General features: G+C 43.9%; 2 protein-coding genes across 2 annotated transcripts; both read right to left on the bottom strand.

Moving 5' to 3' along the window:
* Window positions 1–345: 345 nt before the first annotated feature.
* On the bottom strand, window positions 346–4,489 carry LOC102718166 (monoacylglycerol lipase-like). Its single transcript, XM_015834729.2, has 7 exons — window positions 3,664–4,489; window positions 3,462–3,500; window positions 3,295–3,365; window positions 1,901–1,965; window positions 1,729–1,818; window positions 1,513–1,605; window positions 346–1,209 (listed from the first exon to the last, which is right to left on the bottom strand). Exons 1-7 carry the CDS (start codon window positions 4,065–4,067, stop codon window positions 808–810), a joined length of 1,164 nt encoding a protein of 387 aa, XP_015690215.2. The 5' UTR covers window positions 4,068–4,489; the 3' UTR covers window positions 346–807.
* Window positions 4,490–7,830: 3,341 nt separating this feature from the next.
* LOC102716856 lies at window positions 7,831–15,648 on the bottom strand. Its single transcript, XM_006650442.3, has 7 exons — window positions 13,921–15,648; window positions 10,748–12,050; window positions 10,290–10,569; window positions 9,508–9,615; window positions 9,103–9,381; window positions 8,612–8,755; window positions 7,831–8,487 (listed from the first exon to the last, which is right to left on the bottom strand). Exons 1-7 carry the CDS (start codon window positions 14,954–14,956, stop codon window positions 8,299–8,301), a joined length of 3,339 nt encoding a protein of 1,112 aa, XP_006650505.1. The 5' UTR covers window positions 14,957–15,648; the 3' UTR covers window positions 7,831–8,298.
* Window positions 15,649–16,083: the final 435 nt, after the last annotated feature.

Consider the following 16,083-nt stretch of genomic DNA (forward strand, 5'->3'; position numbering starts at 1 on the left):
AGCTGTGTTTAGGAGTTTTTTTAATTCTCAGAAACTGGCTAAAAAATAAACTAAGAATCCAGAATCTGGAGAAGCTGGGTTTAGCAGCTTTTTTAGATTCTCAGAAACTGGCAGTTGCTTCTCAGAATCTAAAGCTCCCTAAACAAACCCGTGTCATCCAAATTGGGCCCACGATGTTACGAACAAAGAACAAAGAAGCAGACGCAGATTCGCCCGACACATGAATCTGCTGCGCACCACCGTGCCGCCTCTAGCAAACTTTCGTCAGATAACATTGCAGGTTGTGAGCAACACGGTAGGCAGGCAGCACGATATGGTACACAACTACACAAGGCCACATCCATATCTCAGGCAATCCAGGGAAATATATAGATTCTGCTGCAAAATCTGATTACATTGCGACGCAGAAAACGTCACCCCACATCGGAGGGGAAAGGGCATTCTAAATTATTGGACACCACACATGCAGCCACACAGGGCGATACGATACGAACATCTTACACAGGCGTATCCCTTGCCAAAAAAAATTTTCCGGGATACCATGGCTGGCCAGCGACAGTAGTAGGCCGACCCATCGCCTGGTACAGCAGCAACACGTAACATAAGTAGAAGCAATGGTCGTCGTGGTATGATGATGTTATGAACGCCGGGAGGGCCGGCGGCATTGCAGCACTGCTCGCCCTCCTCGAGCTCTGTAGAGGATGATCAAACCGCGTCATCACCATCGGGAGGCCGGGATGCGCATTCCTGCCCCCTCGCGCTCCGCGGATGATCAGAGACCGTGTCCTATTGAATGGATATCAGCTGTCAAATTCTCGGGCTCAACCAATCCACAATGTCACCCATGATCTTCTCCTTCTCAGGCTCGATGAGGAGATCGTGCAGCAGCCCGTTGTAAAGATTGAGGGACTTGTCCGAGGATGAAGCTTCTTGGTACAGTTTCTGTGATCCTTCGGGATCGGTCACCATGTCGTCCGCGCCATGCAGCACCAGCATCGGGACAGTGATCCTGTGCAAGTGCTGTTGCAAATACGATGTCAGGAGTAGGATCTCATAGCCTGTTCTGACTCGGATGGCACCGGTGAACACAAGCTGGTCTGAATATTTTGCTTTCAGTGCTTCAGGGTCACGAGATACCGGTGGCCCGTTCCTGTGTGAAGCTGTGAACTGGTACCTTGGTGCTATGAGGGCAAAAACTGGGGCCATGACCTAAAAATAGATAACAGAAAATATTTCTGAGATATCTACAAAAGCAAGTACCTGCTCCATGAGTACTACTCCAGTCTACGGAGAAATTAGAAATTAGCAGCTGTTCTCTGCTTTCACTAGTCACTACGTCCATGCTTGTTTCTAATTTTCCCACGGTAGAGATAAAGCTAACTGGGATGATCAGGTTTTATCTTAAGAACATATCAGACAATTTATCAAAACTGGGATACATATAATGATACAAACTCGGATGACCATGAATAGGCCATCAATCAGATCTTACAGTGAAGAATTTGAGTGTACCTTTATGATTGGATGCGCAGGCTGAACACGAACAGCTGGTGATGTCAAGACGATACCCTTAACACAAGTCTCTACCTCTGGATCAAGCACAGCCTACCAATAACAGAACACACTGACAAATTTAGGCATATCCATTTGCTCACTCACAAGTACATACATGCTAATGTAGAGGTGAACACCACACTATTACAGTTGATATGGCATCGATGATGTTACCTTCAAAATGATGCCTCCACCAGTTGAATGGCCAAAACAGAAGCATGGAAGACCAGGGTTATCAGCTAAAACTTTCTTGAGATACATTTTCTACATTGAACAAAACGTTTTAATAAGATTTGTGAATGTGGTCTCAGACAACACCCAAGAAAACAAGCTTAATTGCTCATACCAAGTCACTGACAGCATGGTCAAGAGATTGCACGTATCCATGAAGACCATCACTTCCACCATGACCTGTATAATGGTATGCATGTCAGAAAGACCAGTGGTCATACACATAAAACCAAATACATTACAGACCAGTCCATAGTGAGTAGTTTACTAAGGCTCATCAAAGTTGATTACAGAAATCTAACATCACCAATGTGACAAATTCTGGTTACCGGATGCCAGTTGTCCGATTCTCTCTAGTGAATACTACTCTGTTATTAATAGGAGATTTTTTACCATCCTTGAAGAAATACCTCAAGGTACCATACTTTTTAGTGTAAAGAGTGTGGTACTTTGAGGTATTTTTCAAGGATGGTTAAAAAACCCTATTAATAGAGGATGCCATTGACTTTTTTTTAACTCCGTTAGTAAAAAAATGTATGCATCTTTTGTTTTGTGGTGACTTGTTTTATCATTAGGTCAAATTTAATTATGGGTTATATTTTCACATATTTACACATTTAATAAGACAAATTGTCAAACCTCACAAAAGGTAAACGATGTCATCTATGAAAAATTGGAGATACAGTTACCATTGGTTCCTAATTATTAGAATATTTCAATTACACATCCGGTACTCCAAATTGTACCGTGTACCCTACATCTGCATATTCCTTAGAGAGTGAATCAGTCACCTGTAATTTTTACTCCCTATTAGTTTTGAACCATTGGGCTTTTAAGACTCTCCAGCCAGATCATGAGCTGATTCTACATGGAGTATTACTTAAGAGGGAGAGAGAATCAGTCAACGTGCCATTTTCCTCTCTTTCCTATTAGTTTTGAACCATTGGATTTTAAGATACTCAACAGGATCAGGAGCTGATACACCATTACCACATAGGTAAGTTTGGTTTGCTAACCTACCAAAAACAACAAAAGTAAATACTCCATCAAAACACTACCTTACCAAAAGTTTGATAATACCCATATACTCATCTGACAATAACTTGATTTCAGCATCAAACCAAACACATATTTCCGTCGCTACCCTAAAAAATTTTCTGTGCCGAAACTTGCCCAAGTTTTGGTGGTCCGATGCTACAGACTAACTATCCTTGCTTCACCAAATCAGCAGGCCTTAAGGCTAAAGTCATGTACTATTGACTAAGAACTTGGAAATACATCAATGTTCTTGAAATGGTGGTGAATTTTGAAGCCTCATGCGAACCCCCAATCATCCAATTTTCTGCTGACTACTAATTCATTTGTAGTATACTCAAGCTAGTAAATATATCGGTAGCTATTTAGTAAGTAAAGTTCACATGGTCGGCGTAGTCAGCTCAAACGAAAATGAACACACAACGTTCATAAAAAGGCAGCTGCATAAGCGAAAAAACGTCAAAAAAGACTCACCAGTCCAATCCATCCCATAAACCTTGATACCGATGTCGTTCAACCTCCTAGCTAGATGATCATACCTCCCACTGCCACATGAATCAGAGGTAGGCCAACCATCAACTACCAGACAGACAAACCAACAGTTTTAATTACAGATAGGAACTGAAAAAAAAAATCCTTACCTGTGTTCGTTCAACCCGTGCATGACTACGACGAGCGCCCTGAAGAAGAATCAACGGGCAATTCATCAAGACACAATAACACCAGAGGAGACCTTTTTTTGTGAAATGATATAGACAGGAACAATCTTTTTGCAAGCACGTGCGGGAATCCTCTGGATTCAATTCATGCCTTTCACGGGAGGTCGTCGTCGTCGTCTCTCACCTTGGCTTAATGGTGGAGGAGGATGCGTGGGGCCACCAGCACTGCGTGAACAGAGTCTCGCCGCGCTGGGTGGGGATGAGCTCGTACTCCCGGCCGGCCTCGCGCGCCCGCCGCGCGGCGACCTCCCGGCGCGCCGACGCCTGCCGCCGCGCGGCCACGATCGGTGACCCGGCCGGCACCCGCAGCACGACGGCCTTCCCCTTCTTCCCGCTCGACGGCGCCGACGCGGCCACGGCGTCCGCCGCGGCCACGGCGACGGCGCCCGGCCGCGCGCGCCACCGGAAGGGCAGGAGAAGGAGCAGGACGAGCGGCTGGAGCAGGGCGAGGATCCGCCGCAGCGCGAGCAGCGACAGCAGCGCGCTGAGCCGCCCCGCCGCCTCCGCGGCCTGCATGCTCCCTGCCATCCTCCGCAGCCTCTTCCTCCTTCACGCGCGCGCGGCGGCGACGCAGGCCGAGAGCGCGGGGCTGTCGATCGTGGTGGTGGTCGCCGCGGCCGCCCTCGCCCTAGAAAAAGCAAGCCTCCCAATCCCCGGACCGATCGCGCCGCCACCGCCCTAAAAATGGACCTCCCTCCAGCGGAATTAATCCTCCAACCGCCCGCGACAACGATGACAAAAACCGAATCACTCAACCCCCGCTCCTCTCAAAAGCGATAAAAATCCCACGACCGCGTCCGCCCTGCCTCGCCGATCGATCGAATCAATCCCCCCGGAGCCAGATGCTCGAGTCGAAATCGGGCCGTCTCGTCTCGCGCAGCGCAACTTGGAAGACGAAGAAAATTTCAAAACTCCGCGCATTAATCGCCGCTCACCAAAAAAGAGAAGTGAGAAGGAAAAAAAATTCCCGCGACGCCGCTTTATAGCCGCCCCCGCCCACGGAGGCGGCGGCGGCAAGGGCAGGGCAAGCCACCTCACCTCAGTCCACCACCTGCCTCGTCTCGCCGCGGCCGCGGGGGGTGGGGCCCACGTGGCGGTCTCCGCGGGGGGAGGGACGCGTGGCGGCGAGGGAGCGGTGGTGGGCCCGCCGCGCGACGGGGAGGGTGTCGTCGAGGTGGTGGGGCCGGGTGGAAGTGAGAGGCGGCGGGTCGCTGTCCCTTATCTCGTTCGCATCGGGTGCGTCGTCCTCTCGTGGATCGTGGCGCGGAGAAGGACGGGCGGGTCTAGAAATTTCGTGAGCATATACGAATAAAGGGTGATATACGTATTTATATTATAAGATTTTTTTATTGGTCATTCTTACATATCACATGTAGATTAATTATCATATAAAAATATAAAAAGTCTTATAATATAAAACAGATGAATACATATGAAGAATCATTTATGATAAAATTATATATATGTATTAAGTTATGTAAAAGATAAGGCTGAAAAATAAATTTAGGTAAGAAAAATTTAAAAGTTTAATTAAATTTTAGACGAAATTATAGTATAGCAGGATCATCTTACCGTCGACAGACATTAAACCAATGCGCGGCGTGCATTTTTTTATAGGATTCTCTCGGTGGGATTTTTTAGCGGGTACGTATGTGCCTCGCACTGTCGGGAAAAAAGATCCTCTGATATGTACGTGTATGTAACTATAAAGCTAGAGTCAACACCAGAATCATCCGTTAATTACATGAAACAGTAAGTTAATACAAAGGAGAGCATTATATAAAATAATAGACTATAAGTTAATACAAAGGAGAGAGTAAATAAAAAAATATAATTCCCTATAATACAAGAGTTAGCTGTACACACACAAAAAAAATGCACACATGTGACGAAAAGATATAGGAGATATAAATTAGAGCTAACATTATATCTAGATATAGTGTATTATATATATTAACTCTAATGTAACTTATAACTAATAAGTTGCTCTGCTATTAAACTTGTTGTAATATATTTGTTCATCAGAACATGCTCATACAACTAAAGGTCTTCAGTTGGTTTTTTGGTTTTTTGAAAGAGAGTTTTTTTAGTGCTCGTTGGTAGGGAAGAGGACAAACAAATTCACTTTTAAGTACTATAATATATAACAAATAACAGACATCGATTTTGTTTCGCTACTAATGTCATAAAAAATATTCTGCTATACAATTTCTTAAAGTAGTGCCATCGGAAAGATCTCCCAATATCAAGTGACATATTTTAATTGCAAAAGGTTTATATTAACAATTCTTTTGATAGTACTTGGAAATGTTAATCTCACATGCAAATTTTCTCCCCTGCACCTTTGTAGAGTAGACAAGCATCTTTTGTTGTTTGAGTATAACTAAGTCCAAATCAAAATCTCATTGAAATATTATATTTTATGCTTGAAAAGAATCAGGATCGTTCCATGTAATTGGACACATGATTTTGGTCTTTACAGGCTTACAGCAGCTGCACAGTACAGGCGATGATCTCTTTCACACCGGTGTACATACGCATGCACATGTTTCATTTTTCTCAAGGTACCAATGTATATGACGTACGCGTGAAAATTTGTTGGTTCGTATACCATAAAACCGGAGGAAAGTCATCTAGCACTAGAAGACTATTTTCGGTTTGAAGAATTTTCAAAGAAAATTAAATGGACCGAACTATCTCATACAAAAATCTACGCACTTATCTTTTAGGTTATGTTTATGCTTATAACTCAAAATTTAGAGTATATTTTTGGCTTTTTATGTAGTTTTTAAGTCTTCGCTTTTGGATGGTTAAAAACACGTATATAAATATTTTATTTATAAATTATTTTTTCGTTTATAAATATGATTTATTTTTTCCCTACAATGTCCTCCTCACTCACTCTATATTTTTTTATATTGTTAATATTTGAGTTCATGTTTTATCATTTGTTCTATTAATATATATATATATATTATTAATTATTTTATTACGATCTGAATTAATAATAAACACACTTTAAACGTGACTTATAATTTTATATATCTCCATAAAATTTTAAATAATACGAGCATTTAAACTTAAATAAAAAAGGTAAACGACGTGTTATAGGATTTACAGAGAAAGTTTAATACCTTCGATTTTTCTTTTCGTAAATCCCCCGAACTGACGGCTCCGTACAGATGCCAAGCGAGACCGTTTCCTGCGACGCGCCGCGCGTGCGTGACACGTTCCATCGCGGCGGAGGCCGGAGGTGGACGCGGACCAACCAGCGAGAGCACACTTGACATGACTTGGACTTGCAGCTGCAGCGAGTGTTGAACCCGGTAGGCTGGCAGGCAGGCGGACAGCTTTAGCTCTACTCCGCTGCGCGTCTCACTCGGTATTATTCTATTTTGCCTCACCGATTCGAAGTGGACGCGATCGGCGGGCGGCCGGCCGGCGAGCGCGAACGAGTCATGCACGGCGGAGCCCAGCCGTTCAGTTCAGCCGTCAGCATTGAATGGGAGATGCATGCATGTCTCTTCGTGACGTAGCCAGTACAGTAGCATCTGGCCCGGCTATGCGGTCGACGAAATTCAGCGGAGCGAACCCCAATCTGTTCCACACTACACGACTCTGTGTGCACGGCCCAACCATCCGCGACACACGATTTAATGAACGAGCTGCAGTTGCGAGATACGCTGACAGCCTCGGCGCCTCGCTGTTTCTTTGAAATGAGGTATAAGCGAAATAGTTTACTAATAGTTTTATTAAACAATAATTTATATATAAAATATTTATATAAATGTTGTCCGCGATCTGAAAACAAAGAGCAGAAAACAAAGACGGTCTAAATAAACCACGATAAACCTTTTAAAAGTAACTTTAATTTTAAGTTTAAAGTTTTAATTTTAATTTATAAACATAAACCTAAGCAAAGATCTACTCGTACCGGTACTAGCTAACTAACTACTCCTACCTGTACAAGTAGACCCCATCGCGTAGATGACTTCCAAGCACTTGATAATTGATGAGATTATCAGTGTCATCCACGCAAAAGAAACAGTAACCAAAGCGTGCACACGCAACGTCATGTGCGGGTGCTGGCCTGACCCGTGCAGCGGTGCAGGCGCAGCTGTTCACGAAGTGGACAGGAGTCGTCTGTACGCACAGCCTTGAACAACAAAGTGGAAAATTGAGAAAAAAAAAGCCAACTCGACCTCAATTTTCAGAGGAAGATCCATACGGCACGTAGGAATATAATGAGCACAGGCTCATGTGAAGACTCGGAGCAGAACAGGCAAGAAAGTGTAAAACCTGGTACGCTTCTCGGCAAAACAAGCCTGGAGGGCATGTCCTAAGCACCTGGAGGTGCGAGATGTACAGAAGAATGGGTTAGAACCACAAATGCAAGTGCACAACAAGGCACATGGTTCAACAATAAAAACACCATGTACAACATGACAGCCCTATTCCTAAAAATGGGGTCGCAAATGTATCTAACGAAATGGCCTGTTACATTGGGGCCAAGGAACTGACAAAACCGAAGGTTATATTACATCACAACACAGGGCAGCATTGGTAGTACAGGGGGGCTCATGACCTTCCCAGCAGCAGCACAGTTCCTGACATTTGCACTTCGGTCGTGCTGTGGGCAGGTCGTGGTAGAACATGTTTCATCTTGATCAATCAAAACTTCATGGTGCTTAGTGCCAAGAGAAAATGTTAAGGCACTCAACATAGTGCTTGAAAACATCACCATCCAATAGCAACCATGTCATGAAGATATTGGTTCGTATGGAAAAGAAAGCCATGGGTGTTTCAAAGCCTCTGAGGCACTAGGTCGCTTCTTTGGATTTACCTCAAGAAGGTATGCAACAAACTCGATAAAACCTTGGTCAGCCATGGGCAAGCGATGCCGCAAGGATGTCTTTTTCGGAATCAAGTACTCCAGCCTGCTACTTTCCTGAGGAACAAGAAATTGGAAGATTATTACACAAGAGCTAAAAAATGTAAGGATGCATTGCTAAAATTCAGTTACATCTGAGTTGCAGGGAAAACAATAGAACCATCCATAGAAGAGTTCAAACCTGATTTCTTTCGTACAGCATGTGGTTTTTCGTGAAATATTTGTATGTTTCACGTCCCTGTGCAAGCATAGCTTGTTCTATTGAACCAATGATGCCAATCACACGTGCAAGTAAAGTTGCAGGAGAATCGTTTTGGAAAAGGACCTGAAGAAGCATGTATCACGGTGAACCAAGATGGTCTAACATATTATGTATGCGTATAACAACGAATTGATGAATATTTGACAACTAACATCAAGGAAGAAAAAATCTAAATACAATTAATGAGTTGTATAGTTTCTTAATTGTGTCCTTTAGTTGGATAAATGAATACTAAATGTTTCTTAATATGATAGAGATCATATTAAAAGAAAAACACAGGGATATATGTACAGAAAGACATGTATCTTTTCTTGTTAATGCACCATGAAATATGCATTAACAAAATAGCCACAATATGCAAGGTTTTAACAGTTAAGAAATGCAATAAACAGTATGCAGTAACCACTTACATTTCCAGTGCAAAGTTCAGCTAGTATACATCCAAGTGACCACATATCTATCTTTTTGTCATAAGGCAAACCCAGAATAACCTCAGGTGCACGGTAAGATCGTGATTGTACGTATGCACATAGATGATCTGTCTCAAAACAGCTACTGCCAAGGTCAATGACCTTTACTTCACATCTGCTGTAGCTCTTTACCAGTATGTTCTCTGGCTTCAGATCACAATGTATAAGACCAAGTCCATGCAAAAACTGCAGTGCCTCCAAACACTGAATAGCTATTGACTGCAGAAGGGGTGCACATAAGGAAAAGAATAATTACTGTTACGAAAAACCGGTATATCATGTACACTTACTGAGTAAAAACATTATATGATGATCACCATTTCTGGATCAAATAAATAGTCATACCTGCAGTCTTGGCATTGTGAAATAGACCTCACCTCCTGATTCTCTGTTAAACTTTTGAAATTCATATAAATTTGCCTTCAGAAGCTCGCAGACTATAAGCAAATGTTCCTGCAAACAAATACTTGAAATAAGGACAACAGACCTATAACTTTGCTATAGGATGTCATGACACAAATTTGAATGATATCAGACAGTCCTAACGCATCAACCTGAAGAATATTCTCAGAGTATTATCATGTGGGCTAAGCTAAACTTGCAGAACTTTACACACTAACAACAAACAATCATCAAAATTGCTACACCAACCAAACATGAGTTTGTTAAAATATGTAATTTCACAAAGAGCTATGCTTGAAAATAAGAACTACAGACATTCTAATGGATCAATCTGTAGAAGAATCTTCTGCCCTGGTTAATACAGAAGGGTCAAACTATGACATGTTAACCTACACAATATGTCTGGAATAACAGTCCAGAAACAGGCACAGGCCAGAAGGTTTATAGTCATTTGTCTGACGGGTGGATATTCTAACAATAGTTAGCATTAACTAGAGCAAGGCATACCTCTGCGTTAAAAAAAATATCAAACTATGGTAGCAGCCTAGGAAGTCCTCAAACTAACAGTAAGGGAGAGTACAGTAAATGTGCCAAAATGCAATGTTAATGAGTGATGCTTCAGTAAACTCGATGAATTATATATTTATAAAAAAAAGTCAACTCAATGCTTTATGGGAACTAAAAACACTAAGAAACGATTGAAAGAGACCAAAATATAGATTTACCCGATAGTAGAAATAGTCGTACAGACGTAGAAGGTGGTACTTGTCAGCAGGGTCATGCTTGTTGACATACTTCAGGAGCTTGATCTCATCCAGGCTCTGATCAAAAAAATCTTTGTTGTTTTTTATGATTTTGACACACACATCCATTCCTGTGTGTAAATCATGTGCCTGTATAGCTTTACTGAATGCTGCTGAACCCAAATACTCCGTGACATGGTAACGTCCAGCAATGACAGAGTTCAGAACAACATGGAAATTTTTGTCTTCTTCAAAACCAGTTCTGTTATATTGTCAACAGGATGTGACAATTAAAAAGATATGTTTAGAGATAAATAAACAAACTGCTATTATACCAATGTAAATACAAACACCAAACATGATAGAGAACTGAGTACCGCTGTCATTTTTATGCTTTAATCAAATGGATAAAGAATAATTAAGAAACAGAAAAGGCTCACCTGTTTTTTCTATGCACGATCTTCAGATTAAAAGTTTCAAATTCTTCCTCCTGGGCCTTTATCTGCCTTACTTGCTCTTGCAATGCTGCTGCTTCTTCATCATCCAATGTGGTTCCGGTGTCTTCTTGTGCGTCATCTAGCTTGTGATGTCGTGCATTTATTGTGTCATCTACTTCATCATAAGTATTATTCAAAGCAGATGATGCGCTTGAATTTCGTGACCTAACAACATCAGAAGCCATTTCATCTCGAGAGCTCCTTAGGGAAGACTCACTATTCTTTTTCCTCCATGTGGCAAGCATATCATCTGATACCATGCCATTTTGACAGTCATCAGGATCATTGATGGAATACATATCAACCTTCTTTGACCATAACGGTTTAACATCAGATTCAACATTCTTTCCACTATGCAATGGTGGAGGAAAGGAGAATCCAGCATCAGCATATGCTGCTCCTGGTGGTAAAATGCCCTTCTGGTTATCAACATAACTCAATTGTTCCTGTTTTGCCCCTTTCGCATTTACTCTTTTCTTTTCTGTTTCTTGCTGAGAACTTCTTTTTCCACTAATGCTCAGATTGCTTTCATTGAAGTATTCTATATCTCCTTCACTGCTTCCTCCAATCAGACTTTCACGCACCTCACTTCCCATGTCAGCAGCATCACTGCTAATGCCAACACCAATTGACCTGACCGAACCATGCTGATCATCCTCCACAAATGGGTCGTCGGGATGAGGGCGCTCAGAATCATTAAGGAATTTTCCATTTCCTAACATGCCTAATTCACTATTTTGTGAAACAAATCCCTGCCAGACTGGTTCTGAATGCATCAAATTTAGTTCTTCTGAATCCAAAAGTTGGCCATCATACTGAGCAATCATATCATTATCAGGAATCCCATGCCCCATTGGCCCCTCTGAAGTACCTATTTGTGCAATGTTCTTCCCGTGAAAATATTGCTCGCCAGATATGTAAGAATCCTCCTCAACAAAAGACTGGTCATCATCATCATCCTTTGTAGGACGATCATGCTGATCAGGCCCACTTGTGTGACCAGTTGCCTTCTCATTGTCACTGGGATAATCAATCTCATGTGCAAGAAACCAGGTTTCATCTTCAATTGGCTGTCTGGTGTACCCAACATCATCGTCATCGTCATATTCATCAGAATCCCAATATTCATTTGGATATTCAAGTGAATCATCACCTATTGTTGCAAAGCCTGATACCAAGTCAGAAGTATCCTCTGCAATACCTTGACTGACAGACAGCCAGCTACTACCAATTGTGCGTCTTCCACCTGAATTTGTAAACATATAGTTCAAAGTAAAAATTTATGTTGCACCAAACATCAAAGAGGCTAAGAATAATGAAAACAATCTGATATGATTTCACTATTTAAAAGTTCGAGTGTCTCTATTGTCAAAAGACAATATCACCTAAGAGTTAGAAAAAAAATCCCGTGAATAATAAGCACATCAATTAGAAAACACAAAAGTCATCATCAAATATTCAGAACCAAACAAAACACTGTGACATAATGCTAAAATTTCACAGTACACAAGGAAGAGCACATCCTGGAAATTACAAGTATCCGTGAAACTTCAATAATGTTACCCATATTTGCTCGCATGAAAATGGTACCTCACAATGCCTATCTACTTCAGCACCCAACAAAAGAGATCTCATCATGTAGAGTTCAAACGAGAGGTAACCAATAACCATATTAATACATTATACATGTTGTTTCTGCATGTACAGCTACTTGAGTAAAATTAAAACAACTTATGATATCAAAGCACACATGATATTATAAGGTTAGAAAATGTGTTCTTTTTTTCTTGATGCAAAACCTGCAACAAAAGCAATCTATCATGCAGACTGCTCGACTGTTGTCTTAGGCACAACCACCTAATACATACAATGCAAATCACATGTAGATTTAGGCAATTTCAAGTTCTATCCTACAGAACCAATGTCAAAATTCTCGTTCAGAAGACAACCAGGTCTAGAAGAGTCACTAACATGAAATACAGCTGTACAGCTTACAGAAAAAGAGAAATTCTAGAATATAATGGTTCTAGAACAATGCTATCTGATCGTCCGATTAATCGCGATTAATCATGCTGATCGGTACCCTGAACTCGATTAGGTCATTCTAAATGATCAAGCCAATCAGAAACATGATCGTCCGATTAGTCGACGATCAGGTCCGATCAACCGGGTGATCAGAAGCCCCAGCAATCAGGCCGATCAGAATGTGACTGGAGTTTTGGGCCAGGCTGGACAGTCTTTTGTCCCTTAGAATTTTAGTTGGGCCGGCCCATTATATGTAGGGTTTCCTGTTACATGAAGACGCCATCACTTCTCTCTCGTATCATTTCCCCTGTGCCACCATCGCGTATTCGCGTTTCAGCTTCTGCTGTTCTGCATCTCGCCGCCATCGTCCTCACCAGCCTCTCTACTTCTCACCCCCATACTCTCTTCCTTTGCCTCGGGCCTCTGCAGAGTCTTCAACTGACTCTGCTGCCTCCCCTGGGCAGCTGGGCAGCCGGGCTTGCCTCTGCTCCCTCAGGTAAATGTTCCAGTACATGTAATGCACTACTGTACCGATCAGCCTCGATTAATCGGGCTGATCGACGATTAATCGGCCTGATCGATGCCATGGCGATCAGGTCCGATCGGCCAATCAAACAACATTTTTCTAGAACAATTATTTTCCCTAACAACAGCAAACACAACACTTACAAATTCATAGAAATTCCAAAGAGATAGTCAAGTCATAAAATATTTCCAATTCGTGCATTATTTTGTAATTTGCATGCAGAGAAAAAGACATTTAAACTGGCTCTAAAATCTTTGCATTGTTCTTTTTCACACAATAGAACATGCCATATTCAACACTCTATAGCTACTCTGTTTTTCCCACTTCAGTCATGCATTCATAGTTCAATCCACTAGTAATATGTCAGTTCCATGGGGCAGGCAAAATGGTATGTGGTAGGATTTATAGATAATTTGATGTAAGATGGGCATGTAAATTCAAAGCAGACTACTGCAGAGCAATATACTGTGTTGCTTAAGGATAAAGTAGAATCTATTTCATCCACCCCGTGTCCTAAGTAAAAGATTTTCTTTCGATGTGAACCTTAAACATGTTACTAACATACCTGATGATGTTATTTCTTGCCCGATAGGAACATCAAGATAAGACCCGATCATAAAAGCATGGTCAGCACTGGGGTGCTTGGCTCCTGACCCATTATGGTTGACCTTTTCCTCCCAGTTCATATTAACTAGCTTGTCCTCGGACTTGAGCCTCACAGGAGGCAACTTTGGAAGCTCTTCACGTTGATTGTCTCCAATCAGCTGCAGATCGAAGCAACGGTCGGCAACCTGATCTGCATTCTCCTGGGACTTCCCCAAGTAATACTGCCTGTTCCCCTCATCGAGCTGCCCCTTAGCTGCTTTTCCAACACAGTCTGCATCAATGCTTTTCTTAACGTCCTTCCTCTCATTTCCATCATGGTGCGCTGTATGGTAACTGGATGATGGATTTTCTGCAGGGAATGGAAGAACTGTCTTAACTGTACATCCATTCAAAAGCTCCTCCTTTTCTGGAACAAGATTTTTATCCCTGGAGTGGCCTGGTTCATTTATTTCATTTCTCCCTGGAACATCCACTTTCCCCTTCCCTCTTCCAAAAGAAACCTTTTGCTCAAGCACCGGACCAGGCTGCTCGGTCCCAACACCCCGATCTCTCTTGTCAGCTACAACTGTACCGCGCCGCTGTCTTGGCACCTCCTCCGACACCAATAGCTCTGCCAATTGCTCCATAGTGCTGTTTGCAATGCTAAAATTCCAAGGATACAGATCTCCTGTATTATTCTCCTGAGCCAGGCCAATCCCCAACCCTTTCCTCCCATCCGACCCATTTGGCAGGGCTCCAACATCAATCTCCTTCACAATAAACTCCCTCGACGAGTCTGCGCTCCTCACTGACGCGGCACCTCTCGGCCCTGCATTGGACCCAACCTCAGAGCCCTCTTGCTCGTCCTCCTCCTTAGGCTCCGGCACACGCCTCTGCACCGTCGGACCATTGTTCGAATCACCTCGGCCATTTAGCTCCCCGCGGAGCGCAGCCTCAGCCTTGGCGAACCGGTTCTTCCGCAGGAACTCCAGCACCAGATCGATGTTCTCCGCCATGGTTCCCTCCAGTACCAGCTAACCCCAGAGGCAGAGCCCACCGAAACGCTTACCAAAACCGCCAGACGAGCTAAAAGGCGGTGGCGGTGCCTCTCCGGAGCTCAACGCCAGCGGGGGTCAACCGAATCGGAGCCTCAGCACCTCCGCAACCCAACAGGACTCTCAATGCCGCGGCGCAGCCAGCCGCAGATCGGCGGCGCGCGCGCGCGTGCCCCCTCGAAACCCACCACGAATCGAGCCCTGCAAGCTCCCCCCCCCCCCTCCTCCTCCTGGACACGAACAAAAAAAAAAAAAAAAACCAACCCCCTAGGGCGAGAGAAGCAGCGCCCGCAGAGCCCGAGCAGGCACGGGCCCTCCTAGGTCCCTCCTAGGTCCCCCCGCGCCCGAATCGCGGAAAACCCTAGCCGCCCGCCCAGAGCCCACCCCCGCGCGGGCGCCCCAAGCGGCGGGGGAGGCGAAGGGGCAGCGAGATGAGAGTAGAGTACAGGAGGGGACGGGACGCGCCGCGCCGCGCCCTGGCGAGCGAGGGTCAGCGGCGGCGGTAGCAGTGCCACGGCAGATCGAGGGCGGGGCGCGGCCGTGTGGATCCGGCGGCGGCGAGGCGGAGGCGGCGGCGGCGGGGGAGCATTGGGGGGGTGGGGTTGCGGGGGATCAGGGCGCGGCCGGCGTGGCTGGGGGCAGCATATTCGCAGCTGTGCCCGTGGTAAGAGAGGAACGCAAAGGAGAGCGAAAGGGGAAAAAATTATAGTAGAAATGGGTTTTTTTTATTGCGATCTGGGATTTCTTTCTTTTTTTTTTCTTTTTTTCTTCTTTTTTGGTATGTAGCGCTCGGGCTCGCGGGGATCGATCGGGAATGGGGGATCGCGTCGATCGGAATGGGATAAGCTTCAGTAGGCTGCAATTGGTTGGGCGTTTCAAAAATTTTTTGGTCCCGTGGCCGTATGGCTGAATTGAGTGGGAGGGAGAGACAGCGGTCCATGAGCCCCCATACGGCGCGGCTCGCCAGGTTGCTGGGGCTGGGTTGTTTACCCGCTAATAATAACTTTGAACTCAATGCTTCACAGCATCTGCGAGAGACGTCCAAAATTGAATCTTAAATTTGAATTTTAAGAATTAAGCTAGAAAAT

This window comes from Oryza brachyantha, chromosome 3 (assembly GCF_000231095.2).
Source record: "Oryza brachyantha chromosome 3, ObraRS2, whole genome shotgun sequence".
NCBI lineage: Eukaryota > Viridiplantae > Streptophyta > Magnoliopsida > Poales > Poaceae > Oryza > Oryza brachyantha.